Here is a 19,515-nt window from a genome sequence, read left to right as displayed (position 1 = left end):
CCTGGCCGAGGGTCCAATTCATCCCATTCCAAACAACGACCCAACCGAGCTCGGAAAAGCTGCAGCAACCATCCCGCAGCCTGCCAAGCCAAGTGGCTTGCCTGGATCAACTTCCAGCAACTCAAAGCGCTTCTGGGGACACCATCACAATCGTTGTGTTCAATTGTTGCTTCACGCTTTCCTCAATTCGCCTCGCGCTTCCTTAAATATGCGACACTGCCACTCAAAGTATTTCACAGCCGCCACCGACTGATGCTGAAATGAGGGATGTCGAACGAGGAACCAGAGCGTGGGAGGACGGTACCAGACCCCGTTCATGAAAGAGGGGAGGTCTTCTCGACGATGGTGTGTTGCCATGCGCTTCAGACTATTGCCTTTCTAACGCAATCACGTCGGCGCGACAGTCGAGCTGAAGAGGCCCTGTCATAACCCAACCGCCAGCCTCACGGTGTCGCTGGTCATTTGATAAGTATGGACATGCCGCCGTGGCGTCCTGGTTTGTTTTCACTCCTATCGAGTTTGCATTTCCTGATATCTCAGCTCGATCAATCTCTTCCCTTTCCCGTTTTTTGTGTTGTTTCCGGGTTTTGTTGTTGATATCCAAAGAGCATGCGCTACTCACAACAATGATCCCTCCTACTACCTCATCCATCTCCACGATCCTCTTGTACCTAGCGGTACAAGTAGCGCGACAAGTACGAGCCGACCCAAATGCGCCGTGTTACTTTCCAGGCGGCGAGTTCGCACCAGGATACTTTGCTTGCCAGGCCTTCAACGCTCCCGTTTCCTCTTGCTGTCCGGCAGGGTGGACATGTTTCAGCAATGCGCTCTGCATCGCGACGACGGAAAGCAACTCGTTTCCCAACTTGACTCTGGGCGCAGTACAGAGGGGAGCTTGTACAAATCCTCAATGGAATAACAGTATCTGCGGGAGTGCTTGTCTCGGTAGGTCCAACTATGGAAGTCGGTCTGACATGAGGATGTCAACAACTCGCTAACCATCAACTCGCTTGCCCGATAGAAAACGAAAACCGCAAAGGCAAGTTAGCAGCTTGCGGAAACGATCGATTCTGCTGCGCGGCAGACTTCAATGAAGGGAAATGCGACTGTTCAACAAAAGATGAAAGGGCCGGACCATTCATCATCAGCGCTGGCCTAGCGCAAACCATCATACAGGTGTCCGACACGACTTTCAGCGGAAGTCCATCGCTGAGCATTGCGTCTACGAGAGCTACGGGCACAAAAGCATCAACCACGGGTTCTATCACCCAAACGACCGGTGGCCCATCAACATCCGACTCCCTGCCCTCCTCCCCAAAACCGACCAGCGGCCAAACCGCTTCATCAGCACCAACCACAGCACCAGCAGCTCCACCCGTTGCAAGTTCCAAGGGAGACGACGACAATGACTCCTCGGGCTCTAGCAGTAGCAACGGCCTCAAAATCGGGCTGGGTGTTGGTATCCCGCTCGCTGTGTTAGCTGTTGCGGGAGCGTTGGCCTATTTCCTCTGGTGGAGGCCGAGGCAGACCGAGCGCGCGCGTCGCATTTCGCAGCAACAGGATAATTACTTCCAGTCGACGGATCTGGCGGAGAATGATCCGCATGGGCCGGCCAGGTATGAGCCGTATAGGCAGGCGGCTACGTAGTGAGAATCGGTTGGAGAAGGGGTTGTGTGCTGGGCAGTTTTGGTACCGGGGAGGATGGCGTTTGATATAGGAGAGTAATGTATGTTGGATAAAAGGAGAGCCTTAATGAGAGTACACCCTTGATCTTGCTTAAGCTTATTTGGAGTCGATGAATGTGGTTTCCGAAGATATGTCAACGTACAGTGTTTGATAATCTGCACCTAACCTGCTACAAACATCGGAAGGATTCACATATTCATACAACAACAACAACAACAACAACAACCCAACTGGACGACTACAACCAGCACTGCATGCAAGCTTGCTTGACAAGACCTCGAAGCTAGCCGCGAAGTTTCAATCTTGCTGCAGACAGTAAGCACAAAAAGAAAATGACAGCAAAAAAAAGAAAACCGGAAAGAAAGAAAGTCTGATATCCGAGACAAAAATCGCAAAAAGAGTGGGATTGCCAGGAATCGAACCTGGGTCCTCTCGGATCGCTGTGTACTAACCACAACGAGAAGTACTGACCACTATACTACAATCCCTGTTATTGAAATACGGGTTGGATGCATGTGCCTATATCTGTCATGCTCCCCTGCCGGGTAGGTCTGACAACTGGCTCAGAGCGGCATGTTAAAGATGGTGTTGATGATGTTGAGATTTTCTGCGAACCTAGAATGATAAACGAGTGAAGATACTCCAAAGCGCCATCCATTGCTCCTTTAGATCTCGAACAATCAAAAGGAAGCTGGGCATTCCTCTCCTTCAATTGGTCTTACTTTTCCGCTTATCCAGCAAAATATCAAACCCATCCTTGATGGTGATGGAGATGAAAGACGCTTGTTCTCACATTGGTTTTGCGGGTCATGCACAAGTGTATTCTTTTGTTTTGACTTTATTTCATTATCATAGGCAACTTAACTTAACAGGGTGCTTCTGGCTGATGTTTCCTTAGGATGGATGGATGAAGAAGCTAGCACCACTGCTTATATCCAATCCCGACCACGGAAACAACTAACCAAACTAATCATACCAGATAGCATTCATCCCAAACCCAGGCTCCGGGATCCTTACCCTTGCAACTCTATGCAAAAACTCGTCCTTCCACCGATAAATCTCCAGCCAGCCCTCCTGATCGTCAGTGATGGCCATCCACTCGTCGCTCCACGGGCACGGACTGACGGCGTTACTGTGCCCACCGCTCGTGGGCGTTGGGCTGAGGAACAGCTGCTTCTCGATGCTTCCGCAATCCCGCAGCTTGAAGCCCGCAATGTACCCCTGCAGCTCGAACTTGTTCGCCCGGGAGCTGGCAAACATGTACTTGCCGCTGAAGGTGAGCGCGCACACATCGGCGCGGTAGAGGCCCTTGCCGGTCTCCTGGTCGCGGTCGGGGATCCCGGGAGGGATGAGGGGGAAGCTGTGGTGCGTGTAGACCGGCATGTGCGTGGCCGGGTCGATCACGTACTCGCAGATGCGGTTGCCGGCCTCCATCAGAGCATACAAGTAGTTGCCCGAGGGGTGCATGGCGACCCAGCGCGGGTGGTCGCCGGCGTCCGGGGCGTCGACGGAGCCGACCAGCTCGACTTCGCCCGAGGGAAGCTTGCGGTGCGTCCAGAGCTTGTTGGCTGTCAGGTCGGCTGAGTAGAGGTAGCTCTCGGTAGGGTCGAATACCATGCCGTGGATGCCCGTGTTCTCTTGGTATTCGTAGTTCTGGATGTTCTTCTCGAGCGCGCCGGTCGCGGAGACCGAGAAGACGTTGCCATAGCCGGCGAACTTGTAGAAGGGATTGGCGTAAACGGCGTAGGGGGGCTGCTTGGCCGCGAGGAGGAAGATGGCGCGCGTGTTGGTGTCGGCGTCGTTGGCACGGGCTGTAACATACACAGAAGTCTTTTTGTTAATCTCGGAACATTGGGGTCTGGGCCGTGGTATGAGAGTTTCTGCGGGAAACGTACGGTGACCACCAATGGGATGCGACGCCTCGTGGGCAATCTCAGTCGGGCTCTTAACGGCAAAGCTGTTCCATTTCTTCATGGCAGCGCCGTAGATGTTCTTCCTCTCATGCTGTTACCACCATCCATTGTGAGCAGGCAAAGTCGCAAGTACTCTCGTGGACAATGATGGATGGATAGATCATACATCAAAGGTCATCCATGATATCGGCTCATCTTGAGGAATCTCTGTTCTCTTGATGAGCTCGCATGTGAGCTTCTCGTCGTCAAACTGGACAGTGAAGATGGCTCCTGGAGGGGTCCAGGTACCAATCATCAAATGGTGGAGGGGCATTTTGGAATGACGTCGGCTGGGAGGAAGGAATAGGCGATTGCGACCTGGAGGAGAGTTCACGCCGGCGTAGGATCACGGAGCGCGAAACGAGGAGGATGAGTTGTCGTACGATGTTTGGGAATTGGGAATATCTCGAGACGGGAACCTTGACGGACGAAGTTGTTCCCAAACTCCGACCGGTTCACCCCATCCCTCAACTCGAGATCCGACATTAATTGCCCGGCTGTCGCGCCGCGACGTGGTGACGGGGTTGCATCGATGATCGAAAGTTGCAATTGGAGCTGTGACCATTCAGAACATTCCCCACTTTGGTCCCCAGCTTTCGGTATCCAATTTGTGGGGAGCATGTTTACACGGGGCATGAGGACGGGACTCGGAAGGCGGCAACGGTAGATTTCAGAGAGGAGTGCTCCCGATTCTGCGCTCGACTGCACCGGTTTTGACGGGCTTTTCCCAGCGGTCACAGCGGACTTGTGTGGGATTTTGTGTAACGACCACCCAGCTGCCACCTCTGCAAGGTCCAGAACGCCCCGGATTCGATTGGGAGAGAGACCAGGCACTCCCTTGCCGGACGAACCGGGGCTTGTGCCAAAGAAAACTGGAACCCCCCGTTGCCCCGTTCCCGAGCCCGGGGGAGCTGTCATGGGAACCCTGCTGCGTCCGGGTCCCGTCGTTGGGTGTTGCACAATAACAGGCCGGCGGGAAAAGGCTCACCCATCCCATTCCATCTCTCAGTAAACTTTTACACGGCACCTCGAGTGTTGTGTGGTGTTTGTTCTCTTTTGAAACGCCGCCTGCAAGACGGCTATTACTGCAAGGCAACCAAATTGGTTACCGGCATGGAAGGCAACCAGATCCAATATATCGAGAATCGGGGTTGTTTAAACAGGTACCGTCGGCATCTGAATCTTGTGGTGATGGGGTCGTATGGGAAGGCTGGTGGTAGGAAAGTAAACAAAGCTCCTATTTTCTCCCCGCTCAATGCCGAGATCTGAAGAGTGGATTTGCGGGCAGCAAAGTGTCAAGACATGAGCCGCATGAAAGATGCCAAGACCGACAAAAGATTCACACCGTTTGGACAAAGTCGAGATCGCCTTCAAACACACCGGATCAGCTCCCGACGTCTCGAGTGTGATTCACCGCAGACGAGCAAAAAGGTGAACTCAATTTAGGAACAAAGATGTTGGTTGATTTCATATTGGAGTGCTACCGGGAGTTCCTTGTAAGCGGAGACAACTGCAACGATCACGGCAGCGAACCGGCATCAGTTTTGAAGATCCAGGGTTAGGGGCTAACACGACAGGCAGGGCTAAATTTCTCCCGCTTTGCCTCCCTTTCTCCATAACCCCACATTCGCATCACACCCCACCGTGGCCGACTTAGGAACGTCAACCTGCCGCGAGCCCGTCCGGAATCCAGAGCTCTCTCAAGGGCGGCGGGGAAACATGGAGGCACATGGCACCATCTGGGCACCTGGGTCCTGGGCAATCTGGGGGCGTGGTTAACGTGTGCGATCCTATCATGTTGCGACAATTTGACAATGTCATGAAGATCCAGGGTGTGCGTTGAGCAGAGGGAAGAGAGATCCCCAGTTATACGGTGACAGTCTTGGTCTGTATTAGGTTCATGTCTCTTTGTATATAATATCCTTCGAGGATCCTTCTTGCCCTCCTCCTTCTTTCTTCATCATCAACATCATCATCATCATCTACAAGTCTGGATCTGCCTGTTCCAACTTCTTCTTCATCCTCTTGATCTTCTCAGTTCTGTTTCATATCATCCAAAATGGCCTCCCACAGATTCGACCCCAACTTCACCCAGAATGTCATTGATGGCATGGGCCCCAACACCACTCCTCGCAACCGTCAGGTTCTTGGTGCTATGATCCGTCACATCCACGACTTCGCTCGCGAGGTTGAGCTCACCATCGACGAGTGGATGGTCGGTGTCAAGTTCATCAACGAGGTCGGCCGCATCTACTCCGAGTCTGGCCAGACCCGTAACGAGGCCCACCGTCTCTCCGATATCTTGGGTCTTGAGTCGTAAGTTTACCCTTCCTGGACAATATGTCCAATAACATCAAAGAGAATCACACACTAACAACCTTCCCTTCTTCAGCCTAGTCGATGAGATCGCCCACAAGATCGTCGTCGAGGAGGGTCTCGAGCCCACCTCCTCTTCCATTCTCGGTCCCTTCTGGTCCCCCAACGCTCCCTTCCGCGAGAACGGCGGCACCATCATTCAGGACGGTGTGCCCCCCAACGGCCGCGTGACCAAGATGCACGGTGTCATCCGCGACATCACCACTGGCCAGCCCATCCCCAACGCCGTCTTCGACATCTGGCAAGCCTCCGCCAACGGCAAGTACGACTTCCAGGACCCCCAGAACCAGACGCCCAACAACCTGCGCGGCAAGTTCAAGGCCAACGAGAAGGGCGAGTACTGGTTCTACTGCCTCCATCCCACCGCCTACTCCCTGCCCACCGACGGTCCCTCGTGGGCCCTCCTCCAGCTCATGGACCGCCACCCCATGCGCCCCGCCCACATCCACATCATGGTCACCCACCCCGAGTACCAGGGCTGCACCACCCAGCTCTACCCCAGCGACGACCCCTGGATCACCAACGACACCGTCTTCGCCGTCAAGGACGATCTCGTGGTGACCTTCAAGCCCCTCGAGGGTGACGACAAGGCCGTGCTCGAGCTCGAGTACAACGTCAACCTTGCTCCCAAGGGCTTCAAGGGCAAGGCTTAAGCTGTTCGCTTGTCTTTGCTGATGGTTGTCTTTGAGAGAGAAAGAGAGATTCAAAAGAGCTTTCTTGCTTTTTTATGTACATTTTATACCCGCACATATTTATCATGGGGGCGTGTTCACAAAAGGATGGGGAACTGGCTTTTGTATAAAGGACCGCGGTTTTTTGTTTAGCATTTTGGTTCACTTTCGGCATGCATGGAGGAGGGAACTCGAGGAGGATGTATGATGATGAGAGATAGAAGCGTTGACTTTTTTGGATGGCAATGAGAAGATGACTGAAACAATTCTTGATGCGGCCTTCTTGCCTCTTGACTGTGTGTGTGCTCACCATTGTCCATAGATACCTATAGGGAATCATCATGGTCACCAACTTGTGTGAAACTTGTGAGATATAAGATTCTCGCTCTTTATGCCCCTGATACTGAAGTTATGAACACCATGTTGCTTCACGGAGAAACTACCTCTAATCCACAAGATCTTGCTATGCGACAAGATCGGCACATTCAACTTCTTTGAATCCCAGCTGTGCACATCAAAGACTCCCTGGCAGCTCGGCTCAGCGTAGTCTAGAATATCGACAGACTGAGAGTTCCAAAACCAGGGTCGGTCGGACGGGCTACTTTGGCCCAATACGGCGACACTGCGAGTCTCAAGGTCACACAAACTTTACATGTACCTCTACGTAAGCATTACACGATACGATAGGGCCAACGGAAACGAGGAAAGTGTTACAATATGGGGTAGGTAGGTAGGTTGCTTGCTGTGAAACATCCTGTTAAGTCATGCGGACAAGCTTCTGTATCACCCATCACCCATCATCCATTCTATTATGTATCGATAGTAGCCTAGCTGGCAAGAACTAATGTATTACCTACGGGGCAGGCCAGTCATTTTCTACCTCTAAGCTTCAAGAAGCAAACCCCGTCGACGACGGGGAGATATATCAATCAGGGGTGAAGTAGCTAGCCACTGAGATTTGGTCTGGAGTTGTCTATGGTCTGAGTTGTCACTCACTGTCCATTCACTCATTGCCATGGGCTGGATGTATGATACCTATGCGATTCTACAGTATCGTACACCTACCTACCTATGTCTCGATTATTCTTAGCACTGCCATGGTGCCCATTCTCTTGCTCATGTGTAGGGAAGCAAACAGCAACGAGCCCAATACAACCGAATCGAATCGTGAACGGGTATAGCTCGATCACAGACATACTGCCTATACAGAAATGGAAAGCTCAGGGCTGGGTTGGTCCGGACCCTTGACGTTGGGGACATCTTGTCCATAAAACATCAAGGGCATTCCAATGCCATTTGCTTCGCGAACTCTGGAGTGCTTGACCTTCCCGGTTTCACTGAGAGAAACTACTCACTTCAGGTTGTTATACCTACATCGTACCCGTAATCTCAGCGGCAGCACCGTCTTTGGCAGGTCCGGACACAGCTGTTAGAGCCAGCTCGCTTGCACTCGTCCGTCTTGTCCATCTAAAGTTTGCTCTATGACCTTCGCTTTTTGGTTAGACCACCAGAAAGGAGGCGGACTTGCCAGGGGTGAAAAACATAGCTCAGAAAACGGACCATCAACTTAGGGTCCTGAGAGGGTCCGTATACCGAAAGTCATCAGATAGTCTAAATGTCAGCACAGATTCATGAAGCTCTGGAAACACCTCCCGTACACTACCAGCATGCTGATTCCAACCAGCCCTGGCACACACAATAATCCGAGTAGGAGAGTCATGGATTGGGGTTGTCTGCGATGGACGTTCTGTACTTCCGTCCCCATCTATTCCAGTGTAAAAAATAAACGTAGTAGCTCTCGTCCTGTGCTCCGAGCAAACTATCTACAAAGCACAAACCCGCAGAACCAACCGACCAACCAAACTGGATGAAGAAACGCTTGCCGTGTCCAGCGAATATCTACAATCTTCTTCTCTCCATACCTGCCTCACGCTCAAAGTCGTGGTGAGAGGCGAGGGCCGTCTTTCTCCTTTACTTCTTCTCGTCAACCTTGGTCTCCGGCTTCGGCGTTGGGAGCTTGAAGGACTCGGGCTTGCGGTCGATACCACTGCCAACCTGCTCCCAAGCGCTGGATCCACCCTCAAAGTTGCGGAAGGCCTGCGTCATCTCCAGCGGCTCCGTGACGATGCGCTTCTTCTCCTCGTCCCAGCGGATCTCGGTGTAGCCGGTCATGGGGAAGTCCTTGCGCAGCGGGTGGCCATCGAAGCCGTAGTCGGTCATGATACGGCGCAAGTCCGGGTGGCCGGTGAAGAAGACGCCAAAGAGATCGTAGACCTCGCGCTCGTACCAGTTGGCGCCGTTGTAGAGCGGGGTGATGCTGGGCACGGGGGACACCTCGTCGACGTACGTCTTGACGCGGATTCTTGAGTTGTGGCGCACGCTCAGCAGATTGTAGACCACCTCGAAGCGCTGGTCCTTGGTGGGGAAATCAACCGCGGTGATGTCACTGACTTGGGTGTATTCGGCCGCCGTGTTGTCTGCAAGGATCATGAATCAGTCGCTATGTATCTCCAATTTGTTTAGGCCATGCTATCCACCCTCAGCCACCTCTACTCTCAATACTTGCGCCGGAACCACTAGTAGAAGTATCTCTTACACTTGAGGAACGAAAAGACAGGAATGACACCGGCGGGAGGGATGTAAATGGTCAACTCGTCCTTCCAAACCGAGAATTGCTGGATGTACTTGGGGAGACAGCCCATGAGCCACGACCCGTACTTGTGGAGATTGTCGGCCTTGGACTGGTACTTGTCGGCCGGGTTGACCAGAGCTGCAGTCAAGGTGCCCTGGGGCTCACGGGGGAAGTGCCGCGGGTTGGCGCCTTCGGGCATGTTGATGAGGTTACGGCTGGTGGTCGAGAGGCATCTGATAGCTGGCGACGACGACGACGACGACGACGGCTTCGCGGACCGCAGGGCAGAGGCCAGGGCCCTGCTGCTTCTGCAGAGCTTGCTGGCCATCTTGTTTGGTGTGGGAATGGGTGAGGCCGGAGAGGCAGGCGCCAATGGATAGATCACGTAACAACAGCGGCCAGCAGCCTCGAAGGTTGAAAGAGTGGCACGATGGAGGGGGAGCTTCGAACTTCGGACTCCAAGCTAGCGTAGAGAGTGGTAAACTTGCGACGAGGACGGGAACGATATGCTTGAACAACCGCCAAACCACCTGCCGTCAATCACTGGTCGAAGCTAGGGTAGTTTTACCCGCTGTACCACCTACCACTACACCTGCCGTTTGGGAGCTTGGCTCCCCGGGAGAGTTACGCAAAAGTCACGTGCATGGTCACCTGGAAGCTCCTTGGATCTTCTTGATAGAAGACAGTATGGGGGTGGTTTAGACGTTGCCAGAAGTTGTTGAACGAGTGTTGGATGTATCTTACAAATTGCCCATAGCGTGGATCTCAAACTCGACGTGATGGTGCCGAAACAATAGCAATCTTCAGAAAGAGTCTCCAGAGACGGGAAGTCATTGAAACTCTTCAGCCCTTCTCCTTGCTCCTGCTGCGGGAAATCCAAATGTCTGAGTCGTGCACACCACTCTGACAGCTCTCCTGCAGCTGGCGGCTCCTTCTTTCGGAAGAGTGTCCCAACTGTGGCGTGACACGCGCCAGCTGGCCCTTTCCAGAACAGGACTAGCGCTCATCCGAGGACGTTTTGCTGGAAGGCTCTGCGTTCGCTCGCTTGTGCTCAAACTTGCCTGCAATTCCCGTCCAGTTCCTTTCCACCCACATCCGGCCAACTTCTCTCTAATTATCCCCATTTGTTGACACGAGCACAAGTCCCAAAAAAGAGGCACCGACCCTCTGTTTTCTGTACCTTTTACAAACACTACCACGGGCGTTTTTCCAGGTCATCATTTGCTTTTCTCCCATAGACCAAATATCGCGCCGCTAGTTTTACGGCCGTTTAATATCTACCTTACCGACAACTCTTCCGTCCATCGATCCGTATTCGACCCGGCCACCTCGAAGTCGTCTCCGTTTTTACCTAGGAGCAGCCTCTAACTCAACTTGCCCTTCACTCCCACCGCGAACCATCACCCCACCCCTCCAGTCACCACAATGGCGCCCTCTCAAGATACCTTCGTCGACGATGAAGAAGAGACCTGGTATGCCACCACCTCGCTCGACCTCTCTCCGCGGCCCGAAACCCATGACGACTGCCCCTGCCCCTCCATGGCCTCCCCTCGTCATGCCTAGCCCTCTCCGCCTTCCTCAGCCTCGAGCCGACCCCATGTCACAACATCTTCCAGCCGTACACAAGAACACATCAGACTAACTAGTAATACTTATAGCCCCCTCTGTATCGAGGAGTTTGATCTTTCGGATCGCAACTTCAAGCCATGCCCCTGCGGATACCAGGTACGTGGCCCAACAGCTTGCCCCTCCAAAGGCCCCCCTTTTTTTTTTGGCTCAACCTTTGCGCTAACGCCGCCGCCCCACCCTAGATCTGCCAGTTCTGTTTCAACAATATCCGAAATAATATGAATGGTCTTTGTCCCGCGTGCCGCAGACCATACGACGACAAGACTATCCAATGGAAGGTCGTCACTCAGGAAGAGTATGTTGCCGCCACACCCCCGCTTGCCATCCGTGACCTTCTGCGTCTGTGCTGACAGTTCATAGGGTTGCCGAGTTCCGAGCGAATATCCAAAAGAACCAAAAGCGACGTGCCGCCGAGCAACGCCACAAGGAAGCCCAAAAACGCGAAGCCGAAAAGGAGAATCGGAAGAACTTGGTCGGCGTCCGAGTCGTTCAGAAAAACCTGGTCTACGTAACCGGGCTGACGCCTACGGTACGCGAGGACGAGTTGCTCAAGACACTCCGGCGTCCCGAGTTTTTTGGACAATACGGCAATATCCAAAAGATATCCATCAGCAATCGGAAGAGCCAAGACGGGCACAACCAGTCCCTCGGAATTTATGTCACTTTCGAGAAGAAGGAGGATGCTGCTAGGTGCATTCAAGCAGTCAATGGCTCGCAAAATGGCGACAGGGTTCTGAGAGCTCAACTGGGCACCACCAAGTATTGTTCAGCTTGGCTCCGTCACGAGATTTGCACAAACAGGCAGTGTATGTTCTTACACGAGCTTGGTGACGAGGAGGACAGCTATTCTCGCCAGGACTTGTCTTCGATAAACAGCATCAGCAGCCAACGCCCCCTCCCTGTTGGCGGTGCCTCAAGGTCGACGTCTCGCCAAACGGGCCACCCATCGCCCGCGCTCTCGAATGCTCAACCGATGATCCGGAGTTCTAGCAAGGAGGAATCCGAAAACGGCGATGGCCCCGCGCTGCCCTCTTCAGCTACTTGGGCTCGAAACCCCCAGGTCCGTAGCCGACGTGGAAGCCACGCCACTAGCGGCGCCGCCCCCAGCCCTGCAATCTCGAACATTCTTCCAGTCACTTCCGAATCCAACCGAGAAGCCGTCGAAGATTTCCCTCCGATCGAGAGCACGGTGCATCATCCTCCACCTCCTCCCCAGAAGACGAAATCCGAAAAGTCGCCCAAATCTGCGGCAAAGCCTGCGCCAAAGGCTACTCCTTCTGCTCCTCCTGCTCCTCCTGCTGAGGCAGCTTCCCCAGCTGCGTCTCCAGCTCCGGCACCAGCTCCGGCACCAGCTTCGGCACCAGCTCCGGCACCAGCTCCGGCACCAGCTTCGGCACCAGCTTCGGCACCAGCTCCGGCACCGGCGCCGGCCCCTGTTACTGCTCCAGTTGCGGCTCCTCCTCCACCCAAGGTTGAGACATCCGCCAAGTCCACTTTCGAGAAGGCCAGGAGCGCTTCCCAAGATACGCTTACAAAGCTTCTCAAATCCCTCAATGGGTGCTCTCTTGCCTGGCCCAAGCTTGGAGACGACTCTACAGAGGCTAACTACCCGCCTTTGTTTGATGTGAGGGGTGGCGAGAAGCGGAGAGCTTTGCGCGACGATGTCACCACCGGCGTGGCGGAGTCACATGAGGGTTCCGCGGCAGCTACCGAACCAGCTGAGGTCGAGCCTGAAAGCAGTGGCAGCCTTGCTTTGGGAGGTGAACCTGAGGACCGGGATACTGGACGTGATTTTGGCTTGCGGGGAGCTTCACAGCCGCCCATTCAACGCGCTAACAACGACGGACTGTTTGGGTCGGCGATCGGGTCTGGCTTCAGCCAGGGTTCTACCAACCTCGCATCCATTGGCAGTCGCACCATGACACCACAGCAGCCTGCTTTCATGCGTCCGCAGGCGACGGGTTACGATCACCTTCCTCCCGGAATCACTTCCCAGGCGAACCTTTTCCAGGGGCAGGGGCATAACCGCCAGGGCTCTCGCTTTAGCTTCGCGAACGAGGGGCAAACAGCGTCTGCCACCTCGGTCAAGCTGGCGGCAAACCCCAGGGTCATGGCTCAGCAGGCCTCGATGATGCCTTCGTCCTTCCACGCTCAACCCAACACGCAGTTCTATGCCAGCTCCATGCCCGGCCCTCCGCCCGGGCTCAAGTCTACGAGCACCCCTCCGAGCATGTTTGGGCAGCACGGTTTCGGCTCTGCTTTCGGCAACACCACGAAAGATACGAACGAGATTCTTCAGCTCCTCAGCCGCGGCCGAGGTGCTGGTAGCCAGGTTCATGATGCGGGAAAGCGTGAGTTCTTGTTTCCTTCCATTCCTCCACTGTACCCACCCTCTACCTCCTCTACCCCAGCTCCTGCTCCGGGCCTGGCATCGCTCTACGGGCCCCAGCCTGGAGCCTTCCAAGACTTGGGTTCAAAGCAGAAGAAGAAGGGGAAGAAGCACAGACACGCTAACACTTCCTCCTCTGGGGGGAGTGGCTTAGTAGATCTTGCGGACCCGAGTATCTTGCAGGCGAGAATGCAGTCTCAGCAGCATATGCAACAACAGAGCAATGCCGGTCTCGGACAGGTGTTTGGTGGTCAGTCGCAAGGTGGGTACACTAATCCCGCCATGATGTATTCTGCTGGATATCGGGGATGGTAGAGAGCTGCTGTTCTAGACCACTTCTTCACTTCGCGCGATGGAGTTAATCTTTTTTACTTGTCCTGTTTTTTTTGGGGAGACACTTTTGTTGCTTCGTTTGGCACATCATATATATCACGACGGCGTCCACGGCACGAGCGGGATGGGTTTTCTATGAGGCAATCAAGGAATGGCACACGTTTTGATTTTCAAGCATCACCACATTCGGTCTTCCAGAAGGGGAGCCCCTTTTACACTGGCGTCTTTTGCATTTTGAGAAAGGAAGGGAGATTCTCGAGGAGACCAACGGCATTCCAACTTCGCTTCTATTCACTCCTGCACAGGCTTTAGGGTTCTGCATCACTGGGGTATATCGGTCACGTCAGGCAAGCTCTCATCGTCTTCCTTCGAGATTTCTCTTCCACATGTACGTTAACGTCGGTCCCAGTTTTCGTACGGTCTGGGTTCAGTTGGCACAAAGGTCAAAAATAAAGCATTTTTACCGCAGCTGTAAGCGGACTCCGTTTCCCAACCTCGTGGAAGACGATGATGGTATTCTTGACGTGACCAAACAAAAAGCCCTCCTGTATATAACTCGTGCTGCGATTCTTGTTGTCGTCGTTGTCGTTGTTGTCTTGGTGCTCCCTTTCTACCAAGTGGTCCCCGGTCCAAAGCCTGCACTACATCAGATGATTATTCTTTCTTCCATCCGAGAGGCTAATAGCTTTGTAGATGACGATCTACCCTCGTTCGAGGAAGTCACGACAAGCGTAGACGCTCTGGTTTCGGACGAACCCATTACAACGATACGCCAACCCCCCGGAGCCTTCGATAACTTCGGCCGCATGGGGACTCCTACAACCGTTGCCCCTCCTCCGGGACTGGGTCACATCAGCCATCCTTCCCCTGCCATCCTCCAGGCATCTTTGCCAGCTGGAACTCAGACACCACCGGTCGGCGTACCTGTTGTGCCTACCAAGGCAACCACAGCGGCGGCGTCTACAGCAGCGTCTACGGCACCACCTACGAGTACACCCGCAACGGCAACGGCCTCTAGTGCGGCTGTTTCCACGGCAGCGTCAACCACGTCAACGCCTACAACAGCTCCCAGCCCACTTGTCAACAAGAAGCCGAGGAACAAGTTGGAAAGAGGCATGCAATACTGTCCCTTTTGCGCAATGGACTTGCCTCTTGCTAAGGACGGCAAGACCATTAACGTTTTGGAAGCAGAGAGACACATTGATTCGTGCGAAGATGCCAAGAAGCTTCGTGACGCAGCTGAGGCCAAGAAGAACTCCAAGGAGAATATTCAAGCTCTTGCGGCGGAAACTGGTCTATCGAAGGATATTGCAACGGCCAAGGCGAAGGGACCAAAGGTTTTGGCAGACGAGGACTTCCCTGCTCTCAATAGTCCCAAGGTCCAGGCAGCTGCCACGACACCTGCCGTTTCGACCAAGATTACGGCAACCAAGTCTAAGGCAGCCAGGAAGGCCGAAAGGGCTGCGGAGAAGGCTGCTGAAAAGGCTGCTGAAAGGGAGAGGGCTGCTGAGAAGGAGAAGGCCGAGAAGGAGAAGGCGGAAAAGGAAAAGGCCGAAGAGGAAAAGGCCGAAAAGGAGAAGGCCGAAAAGGAGAAGGCCGAAAAGGAAAAGGCCGAAAAGGAGAAGGCTGCCCAGAAAGAGAAGCCTGCACCTGTGCTGGTTATACCTGCGGTGGCGCCCACTCTTCCTAAGCCAGAACCCCGCCCTACAGACAAAAAGCCTGCCCCAGTTCTTAACATTGCCGCAGCCACCAAGGTTGCCCAGGTCAGAACTGCTGAGAGTTCATCAGCAACGACGGAGAAATCTGCCCATGATCGGGACTCGGCTTTCCCTGCCCTGCCTACGCCAACGACTGCTTCAGTGGCCTCGCCGCTCGCTCGGACAACAGCAAAGACACTAAGACTTGTCTCAACTCCGAAGACCGAGACGCCTTCTACGCTCGCCAACGCTACTGCCACGAGCGTCGTGGGCTCCGCGGCTCGTTCTGTGGCTTCGATTTCCGTGAGACCCGAGACTCCTGCTAGCGAGATGATTTCGGATAGTGCGTCCATCGTCTCAGCCTCAGTCTCGGCATCTCGCACCAGCTCGCCACCGCCGTCAAAGATCGGTTCTGCCCCTGTCAGAACGACCACCAAGAGTCAGCAGCGGAAGGCAAGAAAGGAGCAGCTCAAGAAGGAAACGGCAATTGTAGCCGCCCAGCCCGTCAAGTCTGATCCGAATGAGGAGATCGGACCCATCATTGGCCGCAAGAAGAAGCAGAAGAAGGAGAAGGAGAAGCCAAGCACCACCACCGCAAACGTAACACCGACTGTCAGTAGACCGGAAACACCTGCACAAAAGGAAAAGGAGGCGACGCCTCCTCCGCCACCCCCAAAGGAAGTGAAGGAGGTCAAGGAGGTCAAGGAGGTCAAGGAGGAGTCTTCCACGTACCGATCGACGGCCAATGAGACGACGACATTGACGGATGACGCTTCTCCTATCAAGACGAGGGGAGTGAAGGAGACCCCGAAGTCGGACTCCGTCTCAACTCCTCGCACTTTGCCGACACCTGCCACGATCTTCCAAGATTTGCAAAAATCGGGTGAGGTTCCGGAGAAGATCGATGACCTGTCTCTTTTCAAGCCGACAAGCACCGGATTTGAGAAGTCAAGGAATGATCATAGCAACGCTGCTGCCAGGGAAAACGCGGCTCGGAATGCCATGACGCCTACCAAGTCGATCGTGACTGACGAAGACCAAGCAGCTCTGCTTGCGGGTCACCCCGTCCGCAAAATGATTGATGGCGTCCGAATTCTTCTGACTCCCAACGGCGACTGCATTCGCAACCTGACCGAAGAGGAGGAGGATCGTTTCTTGGAGCTTCAAGCCCGCATCGCTGAGACCGCCTCCAGCCCTGCCGCGTTTGTTTCCTCTCGCCATGAAGCCGGCGGTGGTTTCAGTCTGATCAAGGGGCGTGCTGTGCCCAACGGCCCTCCGGGCTACTTCCCTCAGGCTCCTGGTCAGTACCCAACAGATCCGGTGAACAAGATCCAGCGGGAGGAGGCGATTTACTACATCAACCAGTACGTCCTCCCGCGGCTGAACCTCAATGCCAGAGACATGAGCTTTCCGAAAGCCATGTCAAACTGGCACCCGGATCAGCGTGGCGGTAACCCAGCCGCCGCGGGCCTCAGCTCGCTCGCTCCCTGGATGTACGGTGCCGGCTCTCCCGCGTCACCGCACGACAACGACGCCGTGGCACCCGAGATCAGCTATCCAGCCCCCGTAAGCGCGTTCGCCGACGCACATGGTTCCTACTTGGACATGCCTCCTTCACCGTCTGTATCTGCTCTTGATGACCCCATGGGTCATAAGGGTGCAGGCCTCAACATCGGCGGTGCTCCCGGCCCGTTCGGCAACGTGCCTCTGATGAGCCTCGAAGACGCCGAGTCGGCTCTGTCGGCTGCCCGCAAGGAGGGCGATAAGATCGAGAAGCACTTCAACCAGACCATCAGGAAGAATAAGAGACTCTTGATGGCCGTGGGCGGCAATCCCGTCTCGGTAGGCGGAGGCGGCGCTAATGGTGCTGGCGGTGGTGGTGGTGGAGGCGGCGGCGGCGCGCATTGACTAGGCTTCGATACAGTCTTTTTTGCTTCATCTGCGTCTTCGTCAGCGTCTTCGTCTTCTTTCTCTTCTTCATACAAGAACAACAACCATCACCATCATAGAAGGGTCACTTCTTCTTCTTCTTCTTCTTCTTCTTCTGTGACTTCGGCAACAGCTACCTCTGCCGCAGCAGCCATTGTCGCGGCTGCCAGCGAGCTGGAAGCACATGCCGCTATGATGCTGGCTGAGTTCCACGGTGATGTGGCGGCTAGGGGATACCATCCGTTCATGAGGGTGCTGCGGATCGCCGGGCGACTCAGTGGTGTGGCCTTTGCAGCGGTGTGGTTGGCGGTGGTCATGATTGAAGGATTTGTGGAGCTGCTGGCGAGAGGAGGAGTGTTGGCTGTCGAGATGGTTTGTGCGGTGTTGGATTGGGTTGGGGCTGATTATTGATGGGAGGTGGAATGGTGGAATGAGGGAAGGTCGTGGAGTCGCTCGCTCGCGGGCGGTACTGAGTAGCCATGCGTGCGAAGCGGTTTGAGTTGGTCGTTTGACGGTCGACTAAAAAGCGTGAGATGATCGGGGGAAGAAGGGTTGAGTCGTGCACTAAAAGCAAGTGGACTCATATCAGCGGAATGATTAACAACGAAAGCGTTTAGGGATTCTAGGTACTTGTAACGATAGCGGATATCCATATTGGATATCATCAATGATTTGTATGGTTTATGAAGAAGTGATAGATAGATATATGGGAGCCAATGATGGAAACGCATTTGGAAGAAGCAACTGATGATCATGATCGGGTAAATACCAGTGTCAAAGAAAGAGTGGTGTTGCGTGACAAGTTCTAATCATTCCCTTGATAACCCCCTCTCAGCTTCGTCAGCGACAAGGCCGAACGACAATGTATGGTAGGTAGGCACTTCTTTATGTGGGATGCCATCATCAGTGTTTGTTAGCCAAAAACCCTCGGCGCAGTATCTGCAAGCTGGTGAGGAGTCAGGTTCTTGAAGATGCATTGATGCGGTGATGCGTTGATGCACAAACCCAGCCTCGACAGGCCATTCTTGAACATCTGACACGAGATGAGGCATTAGTAAGATTCCATTGCTGAGTTATCATGCCCTAGAGGAGAGTTTTAAAGGCCCTGATGGCCAGCCACACCTCGAACTCAAGATCACAATGTCTTTTCCATGAGGAGTTCAGGCAAGACTGGCGAGAATCATGACTGTTACACAAGGCACCATCAGACCTTATTTAGACCACGCATGGGAAAATACCGTGTGTTTATCGCCGTCGATATCTTCATCGTTATTTCTTTACTTATGTACGTACATACCCCTTGGTTTCCATCCAAAACTGACAGCACTTTTAGATCTCTCAAATGCCAGCTCATCATACGCTCCTTTCCGAAACATAAAGACATCATTCATTCGGATGTCTCAAGTTCTCAACTGTCAACACCAACCAGCTTACCGACACCCGACCGACTCCCACCATACCTTAACAAACCCACAACCACAACCCATTCCATCCTTCTCGCCCGGACCCGAAAAAAAGAAAAACAAATTCCCAAAAATCACAGCAATCACCAAACCAAAGCTAGTCACCAAAATCTCTAAAAAGGAAGTCTGTGCAAATGCCAAAAAATAGGGCTCAGCCGGGGATTGAACCCGGGACCTCTCGCACCCAAAGCGAGAATCATACCACTAGACCACTAAGCCGATATTGATTATTTTGCTAAGAATAATCGGTTGTTGAAAATGATAGATTTTCGAAAGATTTATAAAGGGGCCAGAGCCAGTGCTTTGGGGGATACAATGGATGGGTTTTGGGAGCGGGAAGGTTGGTTACGCAAAACTCGCACGGGAAGGCTTGTTTTGGTAAGTGGGTGATTGCGCTGAGCTGCGCTTGCGACCGTCCCTTCGTTGCCACTGGAAGTAGGTACGCAGGTAGGACGGGAGGTTTCGGTGAACGCAAAGGTGAGTGAATACCATAGGTGGTGGTTGGTTGTTGGTGGGTTGTTCGCTCGGTTGGTCGGTTTGGCGAAGGTGAGTGAGCGCAACAGAAAGTGCAAAGTGAGATCGGTTCTTCCCGTTGTCGATGTCCAATCTGATGGTTTGGCTTGCGCTCGTTAATCTGAAAAGTGCACCATCAACATCATCATCATCATCATCAAAAAGAAAAAAACCTCAACCCGGTCGGTCTCTTGTGTTGTCTTTTTGCGGCCGCGAACATTTTTAATTTTCCCGCAGCGAGAGAA

General features: G+C 53.7%; 6 protein-coding genes and 2 non-coding genes across 8 annotated transcripts; 3 read left to right on the top strand and 5 right to left on the bottom strand.

The window, feature by feature from the left end:
- Nucleotides 1-255: 255 nt before the first annotated feature.
- Nucleotides 256-1,815, top strand: SMAC4_00653 (uncharacterized protein). The gene is made up of 2 exons (XM_003349717.2): nucleotides 256-945; nucleotides 1,022-1,815. Exons 1-2 carry the CDS (start codon nucleotides 627-629, stop codon nucleotides 1,645-1,647), a joined length of 945 nt encoding a protein of 314 aa, XP_003349765.1. The 5' UTR covers nucleotides 256-626; the 3' UTR covers nucleotides 1,648-1,815.
- Nucleotides 1,816-2,087: 272 nt separating this feature from the next.
- SMAC4_14093 lies at nucleotides 2,088-2,174 on the bottom strand. The gene is given in 2 exon segments: nucleotides 2,088-2,122; nucleotides 2,138-2,174. It is a non-coding gene; the product is annotated as a tRNA-His (tRNA).
- A 329-nt stretch (nucleotides 2,175-2,503) lies between these two features.
- On the bottom strand, nucleotides 2,504-4,856 carry SMAC4_00654 (uncharacterized protein). The gene is made up of 3 exons (XM_003349718.2): nucleotides 3,766-4,856; nucleotides 3,582-3,690; nucleotides 2,504-3,497 (listed from the first exon to the last, which is right to left on the bottom strand). The coding sequence occupies exons 1-3, from the start codon at nucleotides 3,910-3,912 to the stop codon at nucleotides 2,653-2,655; spliced, it is 1,101 nt and encodes a 366-aa protein (XP_003349766.1). The 5' UTR covers nucleotides 3,913-4,856; the 3' UTR covers nucleotides 2,504-2,652.
- Nucleotides 4,857-5,222: 366 nt separating this feature from the next.
- SMAC4_00655 (uncharacterized protein) lies at nucleotides 5,223-7,066 on the top strand. Its single transcript, XM_003349719.2, has 2 exons — nucleotides 5,223-5,954; nucleotides 6,031-7,066. The coding sequence occupies exons 1-2, from the start codon at nucleotides 5,698-5,700 to the stop codon at nucleotides 6,665-6,667; spliced, it is 894 nt and encodes a 297-aa protein (XP_003349767.1). The 5' UTR covers nucleotides 5,223-5,697; the 3' UTR covers nucleotides 6,668-7,066.
- Nucleotides 7,067-8,487: 1,421 nt separating this feature from the next.
- SMAC4_00656 (uncharacterized protein) lies at nucleotides 8,488-9,870 on the bottom strand. Its single transcript, XM_066089466.1, has 2 exons — nucleotides 9,282-9,870; nucleotides 8,488-9,162 (listed from the first exon to the last, which is right to left on the bottom strand). The coding sequence occupies exons 1-2, from the start codon at nucleotides 9,643-9,645 to the stop codon at nucleotides 8,657-8,659; spliced, it is 870 nt and encodes a 289-aa protein (XP_065947748.1). The 5' UTR covers nucleotides 9,646-9,870; the 3' UTR covers nucleotides 8,488-8,656.
- Nucleotides 9,871-10,742: 872 nt separating this feature from the next.
- On the top strand, nucleotides 10,743-17,273 carry SMAC4_00657 (uncharacterized protein; the record flags this gene model as incomplete). The annotated part of the gene is made up of 5 exons (XM_003349721.1): nucleotides 10,743-10,789; nucleotides 10,976-11,042; nucleotides 11,129-11,241; nucleotides 11,307-13,585; nucleotides 14,362-17,273. The coding sequence occupies 5 exons, from the start codon at nucleotides 10,743-10,745 to the stop codon at nucleotides 17,271-17,273; spliced, it is 5,418 nt and encodes a 1,805-aa protein (XP_003349769.1).
- A 144-nt stretch (nucleotides 17,274-17,417) lies between these two features.
- Nucleotides 17,418-18,025, bottom strand: SMAC4_00658 (uncharacterized protein; the record flags this gene model as incomplete). The annotated part of the gene is made up of 1 exon (XM_024655919.2): nucleotides 17,418-18,025. The coding sequence occupies one exon, from the start codon at nucleotides 18,023-18,025 to the stop codon at nucleotides 17,699-17,701; it is 327 nt and encodes a 108-aa protein (XP_024511052.2). The 3' UTR covers nucleotides 17,418-17,698.
- Nucleotides 18,026-18,904: 879 nt separating this feature from the next.
- Nucleotides 18,905-18,976, bottom strand: SMAC4_14092. Its single transcript has one exon. It is a non-coding gene; the product is annotated as a tRNA-Pro (tRNA).
- Between the last annotated feature and the right edge of the window lie 539 nt (nucleotides 18,977-19,515).

This window comes from Sordaria macrospora, chromosome 7 (assembly GCF_033870435.1).
Source record: "Sordaria macrospora chromosome 7, complete sequence".
Classification (NCBI taxonomy): Eukaryota; Fungi; Ascomycota; class Sordariomycetes; order Sordariales; family Sordariaceae; genus Sordaria; species Sordaria macrospora.
Note: the sequence above shows the minus strand (reverse complement) of the source record. Positions and strands in the feature narration are given on the sequence as shown.

Bases quoted from the DNA above. Each gene is read 5' to 3' on its own strand.
- SMAC4_00655 (XM_003349719.2), top strand. From the start codon at position 5,698: ATGGCCTCCCACAGATTCGACCCCAACTTCACCCAGAATGTCATTGAT. The intron at 5,955-6,030 runs GTAAGTTTACCC...TCCCTTCTTCAG, and splicing joins GATATCTTGGGTCTTGAGTC to CCTAGTCGATGAGATCGCCC.
- SMAC4_00653 (XM_003349717.2), top strand. From the start codon at position 627: ATGATCCCTCCTACTACCTCATCCATCTCCACGATCCTCTTGTACCTA. The intron at 946-1,021 runs GTAGGTCCAACT...CTTGCCCGATAG, and splicing joins CTGCGGGAGTGCTTGTCTCG to AAAACGAAAACCGCAAAGGC.
- SMAC4_00656 (XM_066089466.1), bottom strand. From the start codon at position 9,645: ATGGCCAGCAAGCTCTGCAGAAGCAGCAGGGCCCTGGCCTCTGCCCTG. The intron at 9,163-9,281 runs GTAAGAGATACT...TGATCCTTGCAG, and splicing joins TGTCTTTTCGTTCCTCAAGT to ACAACACGGCGGCCGAATAC.
- SMAC4_00654 (XM_003349718.2), bottom strand. From the start codon at position 3,912: ATGCCCCTCCACCATTTGATGATTGGTACCTGGACCCCTCCAGGAGCC. The intron at 3,691-3,765 runs GTATGATCTATC...TGGTGGTAACAG, and splicing joins TATCATGGATGACCTTTGAT to CATGAGAGGAAGAACATCTA. The intron at 3,498-3,581 runs GTACGTTTCCCG...TGTATGTTACAG, and splicing joins GCATCCCATTGGTGGTCACC to CCCGTGCCAACGACGCCGAC.